At 43.3% G+C, this 26298-nt stretch overlaps 1 protein-coding gene across 4 annotated transcripts in view; it reads left to right on the top strand.

The window, feature by feature from the left end:
* Positions 1-375: 375 nt before the first annotated feature.
* Positions 376-26298, top strand: part of INAVA (innate immunity activator) — a 64900-nt gene continuing 38977 nt past the window's right edge. Inside the window, exons 1-2 of one of the 4 annotated variants that reach the window (XM_033918809.1) lie at positions 382-685; positions 19495-19621. Coding sequence is in view for 3 of the 4 variants with exons in the window: in XM_033918806.1 (XP_033774697.1) it covers positions 585-685 (101 nt within the window). In the remaining variant the exon portion in view is untranslated. Of the gene's footprint in view, positions 686-19352; positions 19461-19494; positions 19622-26298 lie in introns of those variants that run through there. The other 3 variants (XM_033918806.1, XM_033918805.1, XM_033918808.1) reach the window with 3 other exon arrangements.

Below are 26298 nucleotides of genomic sequence, written 5' to 3'. Positions count from 1 at the left end.
GCTATTAAGTTCTCTCCCTCCCCTGCAAAGATCCTGTGACTATTCCTGGCAGCAGGGATTTGACTGTTGCCCAGACAGGCTTCAGGCTTTGCCCCTCCTGGCTCGTCCGGCTCCCAGTAATCCATCACTAATGCAGCGTTAATAGGCAGCTGCCTTACACACTTCTCAGAGGAAGGACGTGGAAAAAAAAACTCTGGGCTTCCATTCTCTGGCTTTCACCTCAAGGTCTGGCACAAGAAAAGGCCTCGGCAGGGGTCTCATTGTCCTGCACAAGGCAACCCTCTGATTCCCTGGGCTCAGCCCCCCCCCCCCTCTCCCCGGCGGGCCGCTGAATCCCAGGCAGAAAGGGGATGATGCCTAGAAGTGCGACCCTCGCAAATACAGCGGAGGAGCAACCGAAATGATCTCAAGGTCACCGTGGGATTCCCAGCCTTTCGGACCTCTGTATTCCACGTGAAAACAGAACGTTCTACGATGCTCTCCATCCGCTTTGGAAGGAGCAGAAGAGAGAAAGTCCCCCCCTTTTTTCCTTGGGAGATTGGTCTGTCCCAGAGACAGATGTCTTCAGCCTGTGGGCATTTGAGATGCGGCTAATGCCTGAAGTTAAATTGAAATACTTCAGAAGATACTTTACAAGTCTGGGTGGGAGGCGGCGAGAACGGCAGGATCGGTTTGGTTCCAACAGGTGAGCGACCGCTAACAATTTCTATTTCTTTTGGGAAAGTTATCACATGTAAGTTCTTGACTTATCGCTGTAGAAATAAAAGTCACTTTTTTAGGGGGGGGGGGGATGAGATCGGTATGGCATAGGCTGAAAATCCCGAGAATCAGTGGTTTCAGAGGAGAGGTACAATTTGAAAGACTAAAGACAGTTGGGGGGGGGGGACTTACCTGGGGAGGGATGCCATTGACAAGTCCTAATAGGCATTATTGTGCAGATTGAGGGGGGGGGGCTCTTATTAATGGGTGCAACGGCTATCGGCACCCCTTCTTTCCTGCTGCATTATGTGCAGGTTTGTATTTATTATATACCCCTGGTCTTTCCTAAAAATCCTTCACGTGGAGCAAACTCCAGTAAAACAAAGGGAGAAACTACTGTATATGCCCAGGGCTGGTGAAAAGCAGGTAGGAGGCAGGGCATGCTTAAGCCAGTCTCTGGGAGCACAGGAGCTGCCCAAGTTGGCAGTTCCCTCACACTTTGCAAAACACATCTTGGGGGGAGTCTGGGCCATATTTTGTCCCTGTGCTACAAAAATTCTGACTTGTACATGAAACATGTAAGAGAATCCCTTGCTCCATAGAGCTTACAATCTAGTCAAAACAGAGGGCTATCTATAAATTTCATATAAAACTTATACTATCCGGAAAAAAAAAAAAATCCTCAGGGGACATAAACTTTTGACAAAGCAGAGTCAGATGACTCAAAAAGCTTTTGTTTTTAAACTCTGACCTCTATAAAAATGTAAATACATCTGTGCCTTGATTAGGCTTTCAATATGAGGTGAGTAAATATTTGGCAGAGTTTCAACATCTCATCAGTTCTGCCTTTAAACCAGATAAGGGCCCAGCTAATTAGTCTTTGTTTCACAGCCAGTTTTCTTTGAATGTGTATTTTTTTCTTTTCTTTTTGTGGGAAGGACACAAGGTCTAAAGCAGTGGTCTCAAACTCAAATCCTTTGCAGGGCCACATTTTGGATTTGTAGGTACTTGGAGGGCCTCAGAAAAAATAGTTGATGGCTTATTAAAGAAATGACAATTTTGCATGAGGTAAAACTCTTTCTAGTTTATAAATCTTTCCTTTTGGCTAAGTCTTAATAATAATATTGTCATTTATAGCTAAAGAAACATATGATCAAGAAACTGTTTTATTTTACTTTTGTGATTATGATAAACATACCGAGGGCCTCAAAATAGTGCCTGGCGGGCCGCAGGTTTGATCTCACTGCTCTAGGCTAAGGCTCTTTACACCTGTATTGTGATGTCATAGAACTTTATGATTATAGAAACATTGTAACATGATGGCAGATAAAGGCCAAATGGCCCATCCAGAGCATCCACTATCTCCTCTCCCTATTGGCTAAGGCTCTTAACATTTGCATATCCTCTTCCTATAGGCCAGTGGTCTCAAACTCAAACCCTTTGCAGGGCCACATTTTGGATTTGTAGGTACTTGGAGGGCCTCAGAAAAAAATAGTTAATGTCTTATTAAAGAAATGACAATTTTGCATGAGGTAAAACTCTTTATAGTTTATAAATCTTTCCTTTTGGCTAAGTCTTAATAATAATATTGTCATTTATAGCTAAAGAGACATATGATCAAGAAACTGTTTTATTTTACTTTTGTGATTATGATAAACATACCGAGGGCCTCAAAATAGTACCTGGCGGGCCGCATGTGGCCCCCGGGCCGCGATTTTGAGACCACGGTCTAAAGCAAGTTTAGCAATAAATCTTCAAAAGCTGGGGCCTTTTTACTAAGCTGTGGTAAGCACTTGGGCCCATATTCTGTAAACGGCGCCTTAAGGCAGGCACTGTAGGCGCCCCACCAGCACCTAGGTTAAGTGCAAAATGCCATTTAAAAGCACTTTTAAAATAAATTTCAGGGTGCCTATTTGTGCCTAAACCCCCCTCCCCCCAGCACCAAAATCACGCCTATGAAGGCACTTTACGATGCCTAACACCATGGTAGGCGGGGCTAACACCAGAAGTGGCGTTAGGTATCATGACGCACGTCCGCAGGCGCAATTCACTTCAAAGGTAGATGCCGGAAAGGTAGGCCTTGGGAACTCTGGCCTACATTTCCGACGCCTGCCTCTCCCAAAGGCACAATTCTATAAATGGTGCTGTTGCGTAACTGACACGCAATCGGTGGCCACCGACGAGGGCGCCATGTATAGAATCCAGGTCTAGGGACCATATTCTGTAAATGGCACCTAAGCTAATCACAAAACGCCTTTTAAAAGCTCTTTTAAAATAAATTTTAAGGTGCCTACTGGTGCCTAAGAAAATGGAGCTGGAAACACACCTATGGAGGTGCTTTACGATGCCTAACACCATGGAAGAAGTAGCTAATACCTGCAGCATCGTAAGGCGCCTCCATAAGCTCAGTTTACATCACAGGTAGGCGCCAGAACTTGAAAACCCTGGCCTACATTTCCGGCTCCTACCTTTTTTGAAGGCACAATTCTATAAACAGCGCTGTCACGTGATTGACATGCTATCAGCAATCACCGAGAACGGCATTGATTATAGAATCCAGGCCTAAATGTTTACCTCGGGTTAAAAAGGCACTACAATACTGTGGGACTTACTTAGGTGTCCTGTCCTGCTGTGTTTTGGGGATCAGCATGAGATACCCATGACCTTTTTTTTTTAATTTTATTGTTTTATAAACTAGAACAGTGTAATATATATTTGATTGAATGCAGAAAAATATTATAGAAATTACACCATTTTATACAAGTGTTGTATATAGTACCATAACTTTACCCACCCACCCTTCTATCAATTATTAATAATACAAGACATCTTTATTTATTACATTAGAATGAAGAATTAATATCAATTTCTCAATTACCTCTCCCTTCCCCCAACCCAGATGTATAAGGAAAAACTTAGAAGAAAAGTACATAAACCATTAAAGTGAAGCAGCAAATAAAGCTAATGGACTCCATACTTTGTTAAATGAAACACTGGACCCCGTGACCTTAAAAATTACTTTTTTTTTTTAGCACGGGGGGCCTGCTCTGTAAAAATCAATTAGGGCTCCTTTTATCAAGGCGCGCTAGCGGTTTAACGCACGTAATACCACGCGCTAAACCGCTGGCCGCGCTAGCCGCTAACGCCTCCATTGAGCAGGCGTTAGTTTGTAGGCCAGCGTGGGGGGTTAATGCGTGATGAAAAGTCGCGCACGTTAACCCCGCTAGCGCGACTTGATAAAAGGAGCCCTTAGTATCAACCTAGTAATGTTGGGAGTTTCTGCGACCGCGATCCATGTTTTATAGATAACTCAAAACTCGATAATTCGAGTTTTGTTTGGGAATTGGGAAATTCGATCATGTATCTGAATTCTATGTTAAGCTGTATTGGTTGAAAATAGAATTCAGGGTATGGTACAAATTGTTTGTTAACGTATTTATGTGTACGTGGATGGCATCGAAAAGGTTGATTGACCGCATTTCCTTATATACTTTGTCTCAAAGTTTATGCTCAGTCGATTCTGGAGATTTGAATGTCTCTACTCTGAAGCAAATGAGATTATATACGACTAGAGTTCGCTCGTTTATGTCGGCCTTAACACCCGGAACGATATTCACTTTATATTAGACAACAGGGAGATTTGATTACTTTTAAGAAACTATTGAAACTATACCTTTTTTGTAAATTGAAATATGAGTGTTGGGCACTTATATTTTTAACTGGGAGCTGAATGACGTGCTTCTGAGGAGGCTCTTGAAATTGTTTGTTATTTATGGATGTTTTAAGAAACTGTTGAAAACATCTCTTTTTTCAGAGGCTTTTTATTGAGCGAGTATGAAACAGTATTTAAAGAAATCAGGTAGAGAATGGATATATAATAAAGTTGTTGTTTTGGTATGTTTTATTGATTTAATATCTGTATTATAATTTTGAATGGGTTCTTTTTTTTGTTATCCGCTTAGGGTTAGGTGGACTGTAAGCAATAGGGGCATAAATGTTAATACCTATTTTACAGTATTGCGTTCAATTCTGGTCACCGTTATCTCAAAAGCAATATAGCAGAATTAGACAAGGTTCAAAGAACAGTCACCAAAATAATAAAGGGGTTGAAACTCCTCTTGTATGAGAAAAAGCTTACGAGGTTAGGGTTCTTCAGTGTGGAAGAGACGACTGAGGGGAAACATGATTGAGGTCGACAAAATCCTGATGGTGTAGAACAGGTAAAAGTGAATTGATTTTTTTACTCTTTCAAAAATTATGAAGACTAGGGGACACTCGATGAGGCTACATGGAAATACCTTTAAAACAAATAGGAGGAAACTTTTTTCCCCACTCAAAAATAGTTAAGCTCTGTAACGCTTTACTTCAAGATGTTGTAACAGCAGTTAGCATAGCCGGGTTTAATATTTACATACTCTAACACTCAAGGCAGAGTATACTTAATACATTCATAATTAAAATAAACAATGAAATGACAGACAAAAAATACTAAAACAACAAAACTGCTCATTATTATACCTGCAATGTGTTATAATCTCAAGACCTAGTCATTAAAAAAAAAGTCTGGACAAATTCCTAAAAGAAAAATCTATAGTTTGCTTTCCCTGGGATTGGCAGCACGGAATCTTGCTACTCTTTGGGGAATGATTCCGCATGGAATGCTGCTACTATTTGGGGTTCTGGAATCTTGCTACTCTTTGGGGATTGATTCCGCATGGAATGCTGCTACTATTTGGGGTTCTGGAATCTTGCTACTCTTTGGGGAATGATTCCGCATGGAATGCTGCTACTATTTGGGGTTCTGGAATCTTGCTACTTTTTGGGAATTGATTCCGCATGGAATGCTGCTACTATTTGGGGTTCTGGAATCTTGCTACTCTTTGGGGAATGATTCTGTATGGAATGCTGCTACTATTTGGGGTTCTGCCAAGTATTTGGGACCTGAATTGTCCATAGTGGAAACAGGACCATTGGTCTGACCCAGTATGTTATTCTTATGTACAGAATTATCTCTGATGTGTGAGGGGGGTAGAGGAGATGGGACTTGACATACTGCCTTTCTGTGGCTACAGTCAAAGCAGTTTATATATTAGGTACATTGTGCCAGTGGGTTTACAATCAGTACTTATTTTGTACCTGGAGCAATAGAGAGATAATTGACTTGCCCAAATCACAAGAAACTGCAGTGGGACTTGAACCTGGCTCCCTTAGGCCACTGTGCTAGCCCTTAGGCTCCTCCTCCACATAACAATAAAGGCACACAGCAGTTCTATAAAAGCCAATATATTACATGTCATTGTGGGGAGGGGTGGGAGCCTAGGAAGAAGCGTAAGGATCAACTTTTCAAAATGATTAGGGATGCTAAGCTCTAAACAAATTGCCCTCACTGGACAGCGAAGGTGTTTGCTCCTTATGGGGTATGCTCAAGTACCCATAGAGTTGGCACGGATGTGTGTGTGTGGGGGGGGGGGGAGAACTTTCAAACGGAGTGAGGTAGATTAATAGCTAGTAAAGAAGGCTACTCTTTCTGCCTAATCTAATCTAATCTAATCTAAGCCTTAAATTTATATACCGCATCATCTCCACGGAGGTGAAGCTCGGCACGGTTTACAAGCTAAGAAATATAATAAGAGGGAGGGGGAAGGATTTACATGAGCGTATATAAATAGAGGGAAGAGAAGGGGGGGGGGAAAAGTATTATATATTAGAGAAAAGCCAGGTTTTCAGTTTGCGGAATAATTGAAGGGAGCCCAGGTTCCTCTTGTCAGCTTTGTCCATTTTCAGCAGAGGCTTTGATCAGGCTCTCCTCCCTTGATAAGTCTGTTGCAAGGAATGAGCTCATGACTCAAGAAGCTTCAGATGTGTTCCAATATAATATACGAGGTCAATATTTAAAAGCATTTACAGGTATTAAGCCATGTCATTTTACCATTAACTCATGCTATTTTAGCCTATGTCCCATTATACAATGAGACCTAGTTACTAATAATTAGGGTTACCAGTAAAATAATGTCTTAATAATAGCCTGTGTTGCTAACTTCCTCACTTAAACTACCATAATGAAAAAAAGAAATGTCTGAAGAAATCAAAATCACTGCTATATGTAATAAAAGTGATCCAAGTGCTGGGCAAGTAAAGCCATTGTGACATCACTGATGAAGCTGGCTCTTAGGCATTGGTGTAATGAGGCATTATGACATCACAAAATAAGCTCTGATTATCAGAGATTGAAATTTTTCACAGTAAGGGGGGGGGGGGGGGGGGGGGGGGGGGTGGGGGGGGGGGGGGGGGGGGGGGGGAGAGAGGATGTTTTACTTTATTTTTGAAGCAGTAAGTGTTGAACAAAGCAGCTTTACAAAGGTACTGCTTAAAGGCCAGGCCAGCCTAAACTGAAACAGCTGAGTTGAGGGGGAGGGTCGTTCACCAGAGCCACCCCTCATCCTGGAAAGTGTTCCAGCTTGACTTTGAATTCTGGCTCTGGCCTTTTCGCCTCCTTTGAGTGATGTCATCATTCTAGACGCTTCATAATCAGGCCAGCAGCCAGCAACAGGGCACCCCCAAAGGGACAAACCAAAGCAGTTTAACCCTTTAGGAGCCAGTTAAGACCATTTGGGATCAATAAGAGTTTTTGGCTTGTGAAAGAACCGATGGTCTCGTTAGTTGTTAGATATCAGTCAATTAGTCTCTGGGAGAAAATGTCTGCTGAGTGCAAGTTATTTGGTGTGGAGTACACATAAGGATTGTTGCAGGCTTATGATTTTTGATATGTTGTTGCTTGTTTCTCACTTATTTTGTTCATTTTGGGGCTGAGGAAAAGAGGGCTTTTTATGTCCTTCGCTAAGCTTCATCTTCTCTTGTCATCATAATCTTCTTACTTCTTCCTTTCGTCTCCAGTCTCTATCTCGATCCTCTTTTCCTCTTAGACTCCCTTCAAACTCCTCTAGTGGCCTGAGTTCCACCGATGGTGGTTCTCATATGACTTAGGCCTCACTGTACGTAGCTCCCCCTGAATCTTTGCCGCCTTTTCCTGTGCATGACAGGGCTAAAGCAATGGCAGATAAGGGGCACAAGGCCAATCTTGTCTGCCCAATGTCAACTGTGGTATAATGTATCAGACTTTAGTCAACTTTCCATGCAGAATTATGCTCAAAGTGGATAACTACTACTATTTATTACTTCTATAGCGCTGTACATTAAACTTACCACCACCACAAACCAAACACGCAGCTGCATTTTGAATTACGTGCAATGCTCTAAACCTTAAAGATGACATTCCCAAATATAACTATTACCAGTGGCTTAGTGAGGGTGAGAGGCGGCCGGGATGGTGGTGCCCCTCCCCTGCCCTCTTTCTCCCGCCCCACTCCTGCTGCACGTACAAGCCCCCTTCCCTTCCCCCGTATCTCTTAAATGTTCCTGGTGCGAGCAGCAACCCCAGCCTGCTGCTCGCACCAACATTAGCGCTTCCTCTGTCATCACTTCCTAGACGTGGGTCTAGGACATGACGTCAGAGGAAGAGCCAAGCCAGCACTGGTGCGAGCAGCAGGATGGGCGCTGCTTGCACTGGGAATGTTAAAGAAGTATGGGGGAAGGGAAGGGGCGTACACAATAGTGGGGGATGGGGAACAACCAGGGGGGCGTAGAGGAGGATGGGTGCCGGTGCCCCCACCAAAATGGTGCCTGGAGCGGACTGCCCCCCTCCTGTTCCCCCTTTACTTCGCAACTCACTACTACTAATCATTTCTTTAGCTCCGCTAAGCGTACACAGCACTGTACATCAAAACATAGACGAGACAGTCCCTGATCAAAAGAGCTTACAATCTAGTTAAGACAGACAAACTGGGCAAGAAGGTTTGTGAATGCACAGTGCTCGGGTGGGGAAATTACAGAGGGAAAGATAAGCCAGAGACTGGCGCCTAATTTCGGGACACTGTTTGGAGAATTTAGCCCTAAATGCTAGTTTATAAAAAGAGCGTGCCCTGTTTTGGGTTCAGCATGGATCCCACGCCTAACGTTTAGGTATCACACTTAACGCCTTTTAAAATCAGATGTAAAGTCAAGCATCCAACTTAGGTGCACTTTGGGCAAGTTCTGTAAATCCGCACCCAACATGCCCCTGGCCACATCCCCTTTTCAGATACATGTGATTGAAGTCAGTCGCCATATGCATGCAAATATTTAAGACTGTCCGTTAAAATCAATAATTCACTCTGACTTCGTTTAGTCAATTTATTTGCGCTCAGAAATTTGGACGTGATATATGGAATCCGGGGGTATTCACTTCTGTGCATTTGTATCAGTAATCTGGTCGTTTACATATACGTCGGTGCCCACTTCAGAGACTTAACCTTAGTACCATTTTGCCTCATTGTACAAGGCATTAGTTGGCCGCTTACCTCGGAGGTGACTGAGTGTATGTTTGAGGTGCTGTAATTTCATTGTTTATGACGACTACAATTAATCTCAGCAACGGCTGTTATCTAAGCTAAGTAGATGCGAATTCAGACTTGATTTTCTCAATCGCTAACATGAAATGATACTATGAACTGTGATAAATTGAATTATTCTGCATATCCCTAACAGTACATCAAAAGCACGTGGAAAGCACTTTATGAACTAAGGTACTTTATGAATTTAAGCATCGTGAGCACTTTATGAAATGAATGAAGATGAATTGCGATTAAATGAATTGCGATGGAATGAATTGAGAGAAATTGAGATTAGATGAATTGAGATGAATAATTGATGCACTTTAATATTAAGCACTTTAAAAGTTTTTATAGTTTTGTTTTGTAGAGTATTCGGATGGTCCCGAGTATTAGATTGGCAGGTAGATATGTATAAGGAAGATATGTATTAGTTATTTTAAATTAAAATTTTTTTAGAATATGTTTTAAAATTGTGGATGAAATAAATAGCTAGTAAGATAAATTTAAAATTGAAGGAAATAAAAAGAAGGAATAGAGTAAGTTAAATGAATTGAATTAAGTTATTTGGTAGGGAGGTGGGTCGCAAGCCAATGATGTTAAAAGGAGTACAAGAGAGGATGGTTTCTTCTTTTTGGAGAAGTCCCAATAAAATGGAAAAGATTGACTCCATGCTCTGAGGCTTGCCCCCACAGTTAAAAAATTTTAAAATTTAAAATGTAAAAAATTTAAAATTTAAAAAATTTAAAATTTAAAAATTTAAAAAATTTAAAATTTAAAAATTTAAAATTTAAAAAATTTAAAATTTAAATTATTATAGGAATTGAATTGAGGGTCTACCTACCAGTCTAAGTATTTAATGGTTTTTGAGATATATATATTGATCTATAGAATAACCATTTAATTTAAAGTTCTTTGTTATAAATTATGCCTGGACAAACTGCCCAAATCCCTACGGTGGGGTCCATTTCCGGTAGTGTTCAAGTCCAAGTTAAAAGCCTGCATTTAATAATAATAATAATAATAGCTTTATTTTTATCTCACCATACCTTGCAGGTCAGATAAGCTGCATAATATGCAGTGAGAGCGTAAAAATAAATCAGCATACACAGAAATAGTCAAACCAGAAAAAATGTAAACAAATTTGTCAAATAAATGAGTCTTCAGTGATCTTCTAAATATTTGGTATGAAAAAATGAATTCAGAAGTAAATTACTTAAGGTTTTGCTCGAGACACCTGCTTGGCATCCTTTAAAAGTCAGAAATGAAAACAGAGACTGCTTTCAACTCCTCTCACCTTGGGTTCTGCATCCCCAACCCTATATGTCATGTCTGACTGTCCAAGTTAGATTGTAAGCTCTTCTGAGCAGGGACTGTCTATTAAATATCAAAATATACAGCACTGCATAAGCCTTTCAGCTCTATATAAGTGATAAATAGTAATAATTCTAAGTATTTATTTTCAAGTTAATTAGAGATTCTTTGAGGGCATAAAAACTCGGTTTATTGGTATCTTTGTGCCACAGGTGCTATTGCTGGGTACCTTTTCCAGTGAAATCCAATATGTATGTTTTGTGCTACTTAAGAGTTGTCATTTATTCATTCAATTTTCTCTACCGTTCTCCCGGGGGAGTTTGGAATGATTTTACATGAATTTATTCAGGTACTCAAATATTTTTTTCCCTATCTGCCCTGGTGGGCTCACAATCTATCTAATGTACCTGGGGCAATGGGGGGATTTAGTGACTTGCCCAGGGTCACAAGGAGCAGTGTGGGTTTGAACCTACAACCTCAGGGTGCTGAGGCTCTAGCTTTAACCACTATGATGCTCTAGAAATCAAAATGTGGTAAAAGTGAGCCAAGTATAGGACAATCAAGCCATTGTGACATCACTGCTGAGGTTGGCTCTTAGGCATTGGTGGAATGAGGCATTATGACGTCACAATACCAGCTCTGGTTATCAGAGGCTGAAACTTGTCACACTATTTACTTATTCAATTTTCTATACTGTTCTCCCAGGAGAGCTCAGAACTGTTTACATGAATTTATTCAGGTACTCAAGCATTTTTCCCTCTCTGTCCTGGTGGGCTCACAATTTATCTAATGTACTTGGGGCAGTGGTTCACGTGTGTGTGATGACGACACGCTATTATCGGCAAAAGAAAACCCCACAAATTGTCTTTTTTTTTTTTTTTTTTCTACTCAGGTTTTGTGTTTTAACGACACACAATGACATGGGATATATGACAGCCCATCTCTAGTGTGAAATTAAATCAGGAAAGCGCAGGCCTGGCGCCTCTATTGAATCAGTAAGTGGTGATAGTAGATTTTGAGCCTGATACTCTGAAGAGGTTTTACCATTTATATCTATGGGGAAACGATTTCTAACACAGGGCGCTTGGTTTATCTTTCTGGCATCTGAATTAAGTCTCAAAATCTATTTTACTTCTGGCAAGCCCTTAACAGTTCCTCTAGGAAGATGGCAGCTCCTTTCTCTTTCCTGTAGAAATGAGGTCCTCCCCCACCAGCTTGCAATTACACAGCAATTCACTTTTTGCCCTGTTAAAGATGTGTCTTTTTTTCACTTTCCTGTGTGCATGCATGCGTTTAGATGCCTGGGTCTCCTTCCCCCCTCTCCCTTCCCCCAGCCCACCCTAAACAAACAAAAACATAGGGCAGAGAGTGGGCTGGGACTGAGCGCTCTCTTCTCTGCTCTCCAGATGTCTCTTTGTTTAGCTGGCACAGCGTCACCTGGGTGATACCCTAAGGGAGGGGGAGGAGCAGCTCTCTCTTTCCCCCCCCCCTTCCCCTAAAACAAGAGGTGCAATGAGGCCTGCGTTCCCACCTGCCCTCTGGGTACATGAAAGAGCTGCCTTTGGAAATCCACAGTAGCGAGAGAATGCGGGGACTCTCACAGGAGCGGACACGGGTGGGACCCGGCTGCTGCGTGAGGAGAGCACGTGAACTTTGCCATGCTTTTCTTTCATATCACATTCCTCTTTATCCATGTGTGGGGAACAATCTCTCAGACTGCACAGTCAGATGTTTCTCATATAAAAAGACAGACACACCCTAGCCAAGATTAAATGCTGTAAGGTGATTCCTTATGTTTCAGAGGCAGGAAGGCACAGAGGTGAGCACTTTGATCCCTTGTGGTGCAGAGGAATGGACAAGATGATTGGATTAAATGCCACAGTTAAAACTCTCCTTTAAACCAGAAAATTAATGAGGTTCCCAAATATCTCCAACACCTGAGCCCTTAGGTTACCATCACCTTAGTCTATCCAAGTCCCCAAATATCTCCAGCACCCAAGTCCCCAGGTTGCCATTTACCTCAGTTTGCCAAGTCCTGAGGCTACCAGTAGTAGTAAACAGCTAGGCCAATATTAGAGAATGACACGGGGACAAATTTGTCCCCATCCCCGCAGGAACTCAATTTGGGCTTCATCTGTCCTCAGCATGGAGAGAAGGCTGGCTAAGCAGGAGGAAGGGAGCAATAGGCAGCAATGAAATATTCCAGATAGGGGGCAGTGATGGGGAAATTTTTCCCCTGATGAGTACAGATTATATAATGGATCAAAGAGAAGCCATGCGGAGTTAAAGAATGAACAGGAAAGGGGAGGGAGAGGACATAAGAAAGCTTTTAGGAATAAGGTCAGAAGTGGTAGAGGAAAATCCAAGAAAGAGTTTGAAATCATGGAGGGTAATTTTAGGATGGAAAGAGATGAAAACCAGTGGAGGTCCGGGGGTGGGGGGTGGGGGTGTAAAGATGACACGATGCAGCTCTTCTCTATGGATAATCAGGGCAAGTCGTCCAAATGGGTCCATGAATGGATTAGCTCTCCTAAAGCTGAGAAGAGCCTAGAAATACCCTTCTGAGCATATGCTACCATGCTCCATCTGACTATTCTGACCTATTCACCCGACTATGCAGACAGATCTTGCTCTCCTGTTTATAGAGGGGGGGGGTTCTTCTTTTTAAAGTAATTCTCTCTTTCCAGTATGAGAAGGTCAACGAGGATGAACTGCAAAGATCACCTGGCGTTCCTGTGGCAATCCAGAACACAATCCCTTTGGGTCTATTCTCTATCTCTTGAGGAAGGTGGAGACATGACCCTGATCTTCAGGATTTATTTCCCTCGTGCCTACAATTACGGTGTCTTGCTCTGCTGACTTGCGTACTGGTAAGAGCGGATAGTGTTGCCGGTTTTAAGAAATGTTTGGACAATTTCCAGGAGGAAAAGTTCAGACTACAAAACCTTCAAGTCCAGACTACAAAGTCTAAACTACAAAACCTTCAAAAAAAGAAACAAATACTCTACTCTTCAAAAAATACATAAAAACCAATATAACACAACCAAACAATGTTCCGAACTCCTCCTGCATTACCAACTACTCCTTAGAAAATTAGAAAATGTTCAAACTATTCTTTAAGTACTTTCTTAATATCTTATCAGTATGATACTTCTTAATATCATAACAATTCTTATGTAATCCGCCTTGAACCGCAAGGTAAAGGCGGAATAGAAATCACTAATGTAATGTAATAGTCTGTTATTGAGAAAGACATGGGGGAAGCCACTGCTTGCCCTGGATCAGTAACATGGAATGTTGCTACACTGGGTTTTTACTAGGTACTAGCGACCTGGATTGGCCACTGTGAGAACAGGCTACTGGGCTTGATGGACCATTGGTCTGACCCAGTAAGGCTATTCTTATGTTCTTAAGAAATGAGCAGGCAAGAATTTCATGAAGGAGTGAGACCCTCTGCTTCCAACAGTGAGCTTCTCTATGCCCTTCTCCACCTAGAATGGCCAGTTGAGTTCTTGGCATCCAGCTTTTTCAGGGCCATAGCATGGAGGAAACCGCATCTCTTCCATTTGTGGGACTGGCAGCACCAGAACGAGAGCAATCCACTGAGAGAGAGTTGCCAGAGGGCTTGTACTTCTCTTGGAGTGCTAGAAGGCAGGAGACCAATGGCACAGTCCACAGCTGAGTGACCATCACCTCCTTTTGGGTTCATGAGACCTGGAAAGCTACAGGCAGGAGAAGAGAGATCCAGGAAAGGTTATGTGGCTTTAATGGGTTGTGGCATTGAAGCAGGAAGCTTGTGTTAGAGCTATGTGCTTTTAAATGTAAGCCTAAAGCAAATTTTTAGCTGCTTAGTGCTATAAGCAGATGTTATTCAAATTACCGTTGCATTAAAAAGTGTATGCTTTTGGAAAAAACTAGTCACTTTGCTACTTCGTACAGTAAAATGTTTCTATTCCTGTCAGTACGAGGGTGGGACTGGCTCATGCACCAACAGAGAAAAAAACAGCCTAGTGGACTCCACATACTCTCTTTCCTGACCCCCTCCCCCTAAATTATCCTTGGTAGTCTAGTGGACGACCCCCCCCCCCCCCCCCCCCCCCCCCCCCCCCGTTCCTTCATCTGCTCCCTACACAGCCTTAAGACGGGAGGCAGGAGTGATGCCACTTGATCCTGCCTCTATGCCGCCATCTTGAAATGCTGCCACCCTGACCACCACGCAGTGCATTGTGGATCACACTGTAATTGGTCAGCCTGTCAAATATGGTAATCATTGCCTTGGAGGAGAGGTAGTGCTGGGAACAAATGGTGAGCTGCAGGGCTCTCAGGGCATCCTTCATCCTGTGATCGCTTCCATCTCTTAATTTGGAAGGTTATCTGCTATCATCTCCCCAGCTCAGAAGAGCTGGCATATAGTCAGCAGGAATGTTCATTTCTTTAGGCTTTGCCAGGAAGGGCAGTGAAATTCCTGAAGGGGGAAGAGCCTGAATAATTGTTTGGTTAGAATGGGGAGGGGGGTGTAAAGTGTTATACAAACACATGAAAGCCTCCTCCCTTCCTCTCTTGTCACCCTCCCCCCATGTACAAAGAGACATGCATTCTCTTTCTGAAGTAGACTGGATCCCTGCGGTGCAGGTTGTGGAGGGGCTGTGGCTTTATCTGCCTTTGTTTTCAATGTTTCTGCTAATAGCCATAAGATTGATGGGGACGGTTAGTTCAGGTTTCTCCTGTATAAATAAATAATATTGGCATGAGGGTCCCATTTTAGGTGTGGTTTCAATCTTCCTTTTCAGATCCCACGATATGATTAGGCGACCCCCTGAACTCACAACTCAACACTTTTCCGTTATTTTACTTTCGTATTCTTTAGGACAGTGTTTCTCTACCAGGAGGGGTACATGCACCATTGTCAGGGGGTACGCAGCGCCAGCGCTGTATGTCTCCCAACTTCCTTCTGCCGTCATGTATCTCCCGCCTTCTCTCCCCAGCCTCCCAACCCCCACCCCGGACCAGCAGGCGGGAGCTCACTGTGTGCTTTTAACTTCTCCACACAGCTGCCGCTAGCATTAGTTTAGCCAGTGATTCCATCCGGCAGCGCAGCCCACCTCCGACGAACTAGAAAGTTGCATCATCGGAGGCGGGCCAGCCTAGCAGAGGCCCGAAGCTGCCTGATGAATCACCAGCTCAACAGTACCTCTCCTCTCCCTAGCGGCAAGCTCACTGCATGCTTCTAACTTCCCCACACAGCTTCCGCTAGCGTTTTAGGTTAGCCGCAAGTTCCGTCAGTTTTGAGGATTTATATCTGCTGTCTATATTTTGCACTATATTTGTCTATTTTTTGATAGTTGTTACTGAGATGACAATTGCATATTTTGAAGTCATCTTCCTTGACCTCTTTGAAAAAAAATGAATATAAATGATAATTAAACATTTTCTCTGCGTACAGTGTGCTTTGTGGGGTTTTTTAAAAAAAATTTTGTGGTTACCATTATATATATAATAAGATTAAATTGTGTGTATATGAAAAATGGATGGAAGAAATTGCATTACAGTTAATACTATTATTATGGGGGTGGAGTCAGGGGGTACTCGGTTGATATTTGTTAGACTTAGGGGCTACTTGGCTTGAAGAAGTCGAGAAACACTGTCCTAGCACATACACTACACTTTTCCTACAATGTACTTGTCAACCTCATGGTACCCTTCCTTCCCTGCTGCCGCCTTCTCTCGTCACACAATCTATGCCTGCTCACTCCTCTTCAGGACATATTCGGTTCGTTTTCCAGCCAGCGCTATCATCGCCTCGCTGATGTCACTGGATTGTGAGCCGGTGAAGGATTGCACAAGGCTGGTCCTTATCAGCTTAGCTAAAGAAATTTTACATTCCAACCTTGCCCAACACCCATACCCTGGACTCTAAACTCATATAAATTCTCACTCTCGGTCAACAATGAGACACAGATCAGGTCACAGGTAAATATGAGCCTCGTCTGGCTTTGTATGTAGAGTCACTGAGGCAATTATTTTATTATTTACAAAGCAGCTTCGTCATACACAGAACTATACATTCGCAGAGCAATGACTAATCTGGTTTTTTTTTTTTGTCCTGAGCTTTAACTCAATTCCAGTAAGAAATGGAACAAAGTTTGATTTAAACCTCCTCGGCTCCTTCCTCTATTGTGAACGTGAGTAAATTGTCATTTGTGATAAACACGTTGTACATAGAGAGGACTGAGGAAAGATTCATGGCCTCACCTAGTGAAAACAAGGAAGTGGAAGCGTAGTTTGAGACATAAGGCTATGTAAATTGCTGCCGTTTACATGCATGGGAGTCATCCTGTATGTGCTTCACAAGTGTGTAAAGTAGGCATTCCTGATGATCAGAATTTGGGATTGTGTAAATTCTTGCAAAACGCACAGTGTACGATAACTCAGAGGACTAAGAACAGAATTGCCACTGCTGGGTCAGACCAGTGGTCCATCATGCCCAGCATGTCCGCTCACGCGGGCGGCCCTCTGGTCTAAGACCAGCACCCTAAATAAGACTAGCCCTACCAGCGCATCGTTCTTGTTCAATAGAAACTTGTCTATCTTTGTCCTTGAATCCTTGGAGGGTGTTTTCCCCTATAACAGCCTCTGGAAGAGCGTTCCAGCTATCTACCACTCTGGGTGAAGAAGAACTTCCTTACGTTTGTACGGAATCTATCCCCTTTCAACTTTAGAGAGTGCCCTCTTGTTCTCCCTACCTTAGAAGAGGGGTGAACAACCTGTCCTTATCTACTAAGTCTATCCCTTCAGTACCTTGAATGTTTTCGATCATGTCCCCTCTCAATCTCCTCTGTTCGAGAGAGAAGAGGCCCAGTTTCTCTAATCTTTTCGCTGTACGGCAGCTCCTCCAGCCCCTTAACCATCTTAGTCGCTCTTCTCTGGACCCTTTCGAGTAGTACCGTGTCCCTTCTTCATGTACGGCGACCAGTGCTGGACGCAGTACTCCAAGGTGAGGGCGTACCATGGCCCGGTTACAGCGGCATGATAACCTTCTCTATGATCTGTTCATGATCCCCTTCTTTATCATTCCTAGCATTCTGTTTGCCCTTTTTGCTGCCGCCCGCACATTGTATGGACGGCTTCATCGACTTGTTCGATCAGAACTCCCAAGTCCCTTTCCTGGGAGGTCTCTCCAAGTACCGCCCCGGACATGTATTTACTGCTGCTTCAGAGAAGAAGGATATATACATATGTATCTGCTCTTGCTGGGTGCTCATATAACATCAGTTTATAGGAAGGAAGGTATACATCAGGGGTTCTCAACCCAGTCCTTAGGAGCGCACCCAGATAGTCAGGTTTTCAAGATCCCCCACCATGAATATGCATGAGATAAATTTATATGCACTACCTCCACTGTATGCAAATCTGTCTCATGCATATTCATTGCGTGATTTCTTGAAAACCAGAGTGGCTTGATGTGTCCCAAGGACTGGGTTGAGAACCCCTGGTATAAATGTGATTTCTAAAATTGCTGCTATCAACTTAGTAAGAGTGTGGCACAGTGGTTAAAGCTACAGCCCTCAGCACCCTGAGGATGGGGGTTAATCCCCCCATTGCCCCAGGTACATTAGATTGTGAGCCCGCTGGGACAGGCAGGAAAAAATGCTTGAGAACCTGAGTAAATTCATATAAAACTGTTCTGAACTCCCCTGAGAGAACCGTATAGAAAATTGATTAAATAAACACACTGGGGCAGTTCGGTAAGGATATCTAATGGGGTGCCATGCAAGAAGCGCTAAAATTCCATGGTGCTAATCAGTATTCTATAAGGCAGTGGTTCCCAACCCTGTCCTTGAGGACCATCAGGCCAATCGGGTTTTCAGGCTAGCCCTAATGAATATGCATGAGAGAGATTTGCATATAATGGAAGTGACAGGCATTCAATCTTCTCCATGCATATTCATTAGGGCTAGCCTGAAAAACCCAGTTGGCCTGGTGGTCCTCCAGGACAGGGTTGGGAACCACTGCTATAAGGGCATGTATGCGGGTACAGGCCCATTATAGAATAGGATAAGGCACAGCTTAAGCACAAATGTGAAGCCACCAAGACTTCCTCCATGTTAATGGCTCATACAAGGGTTCACGCCTGTGCTGTAATATTTGCATGCAATTTTGTAGCATTACATAAGCCAGGGCTGCCCAAGTCCGGTCCTCGAGATCTACTGGCAGGCCAGGTTTTCAGGATATCCACAATGAATATGCATGAGAGAGAGAGATTTGCATACCAAGAAGGCAGTGCAGGCAAATCTCTCTCATGCGTATTCTTTGAGATATCCAGAAAACCTGGCCTGCCAGTAGATCTCGAGGACCGGACTTGGGCCAGCCCTTGATATAAGATATGTGCATTTTCCCTAAAAAACAGGAAAAAGTGAAGTTTTCAGTTAAATGTGGGGGGTTACAACCCCCCACCCCCCCACACAACGCCCCCACACTGCGGGTGCGATGTCCTATTCAGTAAAGTGGGGGGGGTTCCCCCCACGCCCCCCCCCATCAGAGCACTTAAAAAACATGTAATTTTGAGCGGCTGCGCGCGCCTCCGTGCTGCGCTCAATTGTCTGGGCTCACCTTTGTCCCGGCGCGCTTTTGACCTGACACCGTATTGAATAAACCACCTAGCAGTTTTTGAGCGCTCTCTCTTTCTTGTGTTAACAAATTTTTAATCCAGTAGGGATAAAAACCATTCTTTCAGAATCAAGCTCTAGTGACATGTGGTTCTCAGGCAGCAGCGCACCCTGCATTAGCTCCTGAGACTCCCTGGAATGATCAGGCACTGGTTGAGCTGGCCCTCTTTCCCTTCACTCCTCCCTCGGGCTCAAGTCCAGACAGGTGAGTGCTGGAGGAAGTGAAGACTCACTCTAGAGTGGGAGGGAATCTGCTTGGCAGTCCGGGCAGGGAGGTTCAGAAGAGAGCTGGCATTTTTCTTTCTCTCGCTGGGCTGGGGGCACCTCTGCAGTTCCAAATGAAGGATCTCAATAGGTAGGAGCACTGAGGACTGTTTTTCTGTTTGTAGGGCACTGGGGCACAAACCTAGAGTCCTTGGCTCTACGTTCTACTGGCTGTGAAGTTTCGGACACACCTATGAGCAGAATCTCTTTATCTGCAGCCTTTGTGTGGAGCTGCTGGTCTGCAAAGTGAAGGTAAAACCCGGGTAACTGCTTCAAATTTCAGAGTCCGCAGAAAACTGGACAAGAGAGGTGATAGACACTTGCAGGCGTCTTGGTTGTCTCTTTTTTTTGCTTCCAATGTGATCCTGACTATTTAGATGCTCTCATTTGCTTGCAAGAAAGGCCAGTAAATAGACAAAGTAATTGCTGAAGGCAGAGAGGGGCAACGTGGCAATGGAAAGATACCAAGGGAAGAAAATGGGGGGGGGGGGGCAGGTGAAGGGAAAGCAGGGGGTAACAGAGGTACTGTGACCGCTGAGAAGAATTTAGGGGTGCGCGCAGACTTTCTGGTCCACTAGACCTTTCGGATGTCACTATCTGAAAACGTTTGCGAATGAAGACCGCTTCCTGGGTTTCTTTTCGTATTTGACTGTTTTAAACTTTTCGGAATGGAAGGGGGAGGGGGGGGGACACCTTTTATTATAGCTGCTGTTATTAGTTTTTAACTGGTGCCTTTCCAGTGGGTATTTCCCTACCTCCAGAGAATTTACAATCTGGTTGTACCTGAGACAAAGAAGGGTTAAATGGCTTGCCTAAGATCACAAGGAATGTCGGTGGGATTCGAGCCCTGGTCTCTCTGGTTTACAGCCTACTGCTCTAACCACTGTGTTAAAAACTTTTCTTTCTTAAAGACCCCACTTTAGCAGTTTGTGCTGTGCTCATGGTTTACATATTCATTTAGAATCCCCTACAGTCAGCACTGATATATCAGCTATTCGGCTGCCTGTGCAGTATTCATAAGTTTACACCTATCCTACTACTATGAATTAGTTCTATAGTGCTACCAGACGCATGCAGCGCAGCGCAGAGTCACAAAGAATAAGAAAACAGTCCCTGATCGAAAGAGCTTACAATCTAAACAGGCAAGACAGACAAACAGGGTGTCATGGGGGAACGGTTAATTCAGCTGGCTGGGTTGGAGGGCAGAGGGGAGTACAGGACAATGAAGCCATTGTGACATTCACTGATGAGGTTGGCTCTTATTGGTGGAATGAGGCATTATGACATCACAATCTCAGCTCTTGCTCCCCAAAGGACAAACAGGATGGCATGGATACAGTTAAGGGGAACGGTTAATCAACTGGCTGGATTGGAGGGCAGAGGAGTAGGGTTAAGGATTGAAGGCTATATCAAAAAGGTGGGTTTTGAGTCTGCTTTTAAACAAGGGAAGGGGCTTGACGGACAAACTTGGGTAATTTATTCCAGGCATAGGGGGCAGCTAGATGAAAGGAACGAAGTCTGGATTGGCAGTGGAGGAGAAGGGTAACGCTAAGAGTGACTTATCTGAGCAACAGAGTTCTCTGGGAGGTATATAAGGAGAGAGAAGCGAGGAGAGATCTTGAGGGGCAGCAGAATGAACACACTTGTAGGTCAGCAATAAGATCTTGAACTGTATGCGATGGCAGATAGGGAGCCAGTGGAGTGACTTAAGCATAGCAAGGTTGGTGTGATGTCTGCCTGTGGCTCTGATAAAGATTTGCTCTCAGCCATCTTTGTGGTCCTCATGGCTTACCGTATTTGAATTAGTATGATATCTGTATGGATCTCCAATGGAAGCCCACTCTTCAGCTTTATGTATATGGGAGTGAGTAATTCTTGTCACCTTTCTCAATTTAGAATAAATGATGGGGGGGGGGGGTTTCCCGGTTTTAGACTATTGCTCTAACCATGGGGGGAAGTTATCAATGTGGGTTATTGTTAAGCAGGTTATTTTATTATAAATCATGCTATTTTAGCAAAGGGTCTCATTGCATAAAATATGCTAAAAAATGCACAACTTGTGGTAAATAACCTATCTTAATGGTATCCCACTTTGATAACTTTTCCCCTGAGTGTTGCCGATTTATCCAGATAGAACTAACTAGACTTGAAGATTTGTGTCATAAACCAAGAAAAGGGACCAGGCCTTAGAAACTGAGTTATTCAGCCGGCTAAGTAATCAAGAAAATGCTGATTCAAATGCAACAAACCACATCTTTCTATCATTTCATTTGCCCAAGATATATAGTTTCAATTAACAAAAATATTTAGTTATAAATAGAACCCAACTGACATTGTTGCCTCCTTTCTCAAATAAGCATGCACTAAGGCTTGGTACTTTTTCTTAGATTGCGACACATATTGGGATAAGTTTACTGCTTGCTACTTGCTGAATATCGATCTCGCGGTTACCAGGGAATGACTCGTACTACCTTATTGTGCTTTTTCAACAAACAGGCCTTCTGTGTGATGATACCTGCATGAGGTCCCGAGGAAAATCTGTTTGTCAGCTCTCTGTGCTGTATTCATTCTTTACACATACTGTATTAGTGTGATGTCTGCATGTAGCTCTTCAGCTGTCTGTGCTGTGTTAGTGATTTACATGTACTAATGGCATGGGAACCAATTTGTCAGAATTATTGGGGGGTGCTAAACCCAATGGAAATTCTCTCTCCCTGGATAAGGCAGAGAAATTTTAAAAATCCCCCCCCGACCCCCGGCAAATGCAGTGCCCCCCCCCCCCGAACCTCCTGCCACGAAGGAACTCCTTACCCCCTGCCCGAAAAAAAAGGCAGGAGGGATGTCCACTCCCTCCTGCCACGAAGGCACCCCCATCCAAAAAAAGGCAGGAGGGATGCTCACTCCGTCCTGCCACCGGAGGCCCCCCTTACCCCGTAAAAGTTGGGAGCAGGAGGTACTGAGAACACCTCCAGCTAATCCTCCCTCTGACTACGACACAGGACCTTAGGCCCTGCCCCGGTGCATCATGTGATGCACGGGGAGAGGCCTAAGGCCCTGATTGGCTTAGACACTGCTTTCCCTGTCACTGCTGTTAGGGCTTTGCGCATGTGTCAGTCGCTCACTGAGTCACTGAATCGGTCGTGTTTGCGTGCAAATTGTTTGCATGCAAGCTTGTTAGTGCATCGATCGCTGTTGGGGAATAGGCCAACAGCAATCCAGTCGGTAATACCGACTGACTTTTGTGCATCTAGGCCAAAGTCCTGGACTGAATTAACGCTAACAATAATCGCTGTTAACAAGCACTTGGCAATAATTAGGAGCTGTGTGCAGATCTGTCCAAAGTCCTTTTCTATAATGTGCATGCCTAAGTTTCATAGTGTGCAACTCAAAAAGGGGGAGGGGCATAAGCAGGTCAGGGCATCGCTAGAAATTAGGAGCGGTGTTGTAAAGCACCTAACTGCCATTTACACCAGCTTTTGGCTGTCATAATGCTCACAGCCACAGTTAGGCGTACAAGGTGCGCTAAGCTGGTGTTCTATAACGGTTGTTCCATATAGAGCACCCTTTATGGAATACTACTGTAGTTTATTATAGATTAGAGAATGACATGTTCCCACATCCCTTAAGTTAACTCAACTTGTACCCCACTAATCTTCTGTAAACCGCATAGAACTTAACGGTATTGCGGTATATAAACTGTTATTATAATTATTATTATTATTATCCCTGTGGGAACTCATTTTCCCTTCCTGTCCCCAAGAGTTCTTTTCCTGCCCTAATCCTGCAAGCTCCGTCCTCATCTGGCCAAGCCACAAACATTCTAGAGCTCAGATTGTGATGTCATAATGCCTCATTCCACCAATGCCTAAGCTCCGTCCTCATCTGCACAAGCCTCAAACACTTTAAAATCATAAGGAGCAACATTCTACAGCTCAGATTGTGATGTCATAATGCCTCATTCCACCAATGCCTAAGCTCTGTTCTCATCTGCACAAGCCTCAAACACTTTAACATCATAAGTAGCAACATTCTAGAGCTCAGATTGTGATGTCATAATGCCTCATTCCATCAATGCCTAAGCTCCATCCTCATCTCCACAAGCCTCAAACACTTTAAAATCATAAGTGTTCGAGGCTTGTGCGGTTAAGGCAGAGCTTACAGGAATGGGGCAGGAACAGGGACAGCGACAAAACTCACTGGAGTAAGACGGGGAAATTAAGTTCCTGCAGGGACAGAGACAAATTTGTCCCCTTGTCTTTCTCTAGTATAGATCATCCTTGCACCTAACTTTGGGTGCCATTTATTGAGTCTAGAACCGGAGAGCTTGGGATTGGCACAAGGGGTAGATGATATGGATGGTGGATACAAAGTCACCTCTTTAATCTGTGTATTTGGAATGCATTCTTTTGTATTTGAATTTTTTAATATTTGAGGACTGTATGTATTTTTGCACTGTTGTAAGCTACTTTGGAGTGGTCTTTTGGTGACCCAGAAAGATGGTATATGAAAATGCAGATCAGATTGGTTCTTAAACCTGTCTTGGCGGACCCCCAGCCAGTCGGGTCTTCATCATATCCCTAATGAATATTGCTGAGACAGATTTGCATGTAATAGAGGTCACAGGCATGCAAATCTGCCTCATGCATATTCAGTAGGGATATGTTGAAGATCCCCCAGGACTATTTGCTGGTATTTCCTGGAGTTTTGCAGCCATTTGCTCTTCCCCCTTCCCAAGGAATGCAGTTCAGGAGAGGATTAGCTTTTCGCTATGGAGGAAAATGTTAGCACTTGCCATTGATACCAGTACTATTAATGAACTTTCAGGGAAGTTATTCATTTTAAAAAAACAATATTGCCTCTACAGGGTTCATAGACAACCCCGCGAAAGACAAAGGTGCGCGCCAACAACTGAACGCAAGACGGAGGTTTGCGCCGAAGAAAATTACAGTTTTTAGGGGCTCCGACGGGGGGTTTTGTTGGGGAGCCCCCCCAGTTTACTTAATAGAGATCGCGCCAGCGTTGTGGGGGGTTTGGGGAGTTGTAACCCTCCACATTTTACTATAAACTTAATTTTTTCCTAAAAACAAGAAAAAGTGAAGTTTTCAGTAAAATGTGGGGGGTTACAATCCCCCAAACCCCCCACAACGCGGCACGATCTCTATTAAGTAAAGGGGGGGGTTCCCCACCACGCCACCCCCGTCGGAGCCCTAAACACAGTAATTTTCTGCGGCGCGTGCCTCCACACTGCGCTTAATTGTCTGCGCGCGCCTTTGTCCCGGCGCGCTTTTGACCTGACACCCCTCTACAGTGTTCCCACTTCCTGCTAGACTCCTACAGGAAAATTAAGTCTCGTGCATCTTGCTGCAGCCAGGTGACACGTCTCTAATTAATTTTGTTTATAAAACACTATATATACAAGCATTTCTCTTTTTCACCTGAATATACACTATAACCCCATTAATTAACGGTATATGCCTGCAGGGAAGGAGCCGCCTATGAGAAATGTCAAGCAGCATAAACTACAAACATCCTTCTACAATTCAGACAGATGTTTCTGTTAAAGTCCACTTTTGTCTGGCCTGATTTCTGAGAAGTTATGGTTTGGGAGCTGCTTTTTTTATCTGATAATGTTAAAATCGGTCATATTAATTTCTCTTGATTTATCTGCAGCATTTGACACCATCGACCATTCTTTACTATTATCTAGATTAGCAGACTGTAACATCACAGGTCACGCTCTCAACTGGTTCATATCTTATTTTCATCAACGTAACTCCAAAGTCTATGCAAAAAACCAAATTTCTTCTTCAGTAACTCAAACTTTTGGAGTTCCTCAGGGCTCCATCTTATCTCCGCTATTATTCAATATCTTTCTATCCCCTCTTCTCTCTCTTGCTCAATCATTAGGATTCTCTATTTTCGCCTACGCTGAAGATATACAGCTGCTTTACCCGATTAACACTTCAAACCCTTTAGATATTACTGATCTAAATACTAAACTGGATATCTTAAGTGACTGGCTCTTCTCTAACAAACTCTCACTCAACGTCGACAAATCCTGCGGTCTCCTTCTCCCCATTAAAAAATCCGAAATATTACCAGGAACAATTTACATCAAATCCACACCTATACGTATGGATACTAAAATAAAATTATTAGGCGTCACCATAGATAGCGAACTTACATTTCATGACCACATAAGTTCTGTTGTAAAAACTTGTTTCTTCAAATTACGTATCATTCGTTCCCTCAGATCTATTTTAACTACTGACTCGATTAATACCTTAATTCATTCCTTAGTCATCTCCCACTTAGACTACTGTAATTCTCTTTTAAATGGACTCCCCCAAAAAGAACTTCGACGGTTGCAACTCATTCAAAATACCGCAATCAAACTCATTTACAGAATTGGTAAGTTCGAACACGTCACTCCTCTTCTTAAAGAGGCTCATTGGCTCCCAGTCACCCATCGGATAATTTATAAAATCATACTGCTTACTTTTAAAATTAAACATTCTCACCTGCCCTTATTTCTAGATAAACTATTAATCCCCCAAAGTTCTTCTCGTTCCTTAAGATCAACTGATCAAAAACTGCTTTTCATTCCTTCTTTAAAAGAATCCTACTACACTAGGAATACTAACTTTGCTATAACTGCCCCCACATTATGGAATTCTCTCCCTCAATTTCTTCGGGATGAAATCCAATTACCAAAATTTAAGACTAATCTTAAAACTTATCTATTTCAAGATGCCTTTGCCAAATCTTAATCTTTTCTTGGTTCACTTGTTGATCTTTTTCTCTAAACTAACCTTCTCTTCAGCGCATATCTCTCATACCACGCACCCTTACCCCTCGTGTTATATCCCTTCCCTCTATCCCATTTCTTCTAAGATTATGTAACTTTTCCCTTCCTCCCCACTCATCCT

Source organism: Geotrypetes seraphini, chromosome 13 (genome assembly GCF_902459505.1).
Source record: "Geotrypetes seraphini chromosome 13, aGeoSer1.1, whole genome shotgun sequence".
Classification (NCBI taxonomy): Eukaryota; Metazoa; Chordata; class Amphibia; order Gymnophiona; family Dermophiidae; genus Geotrypetes; species Geotrypetes seraphini.
Note: the sequence above shows the minus strand (reverse complement) of the source record. Positions and strands in the feature narration are given on the sequence as shown.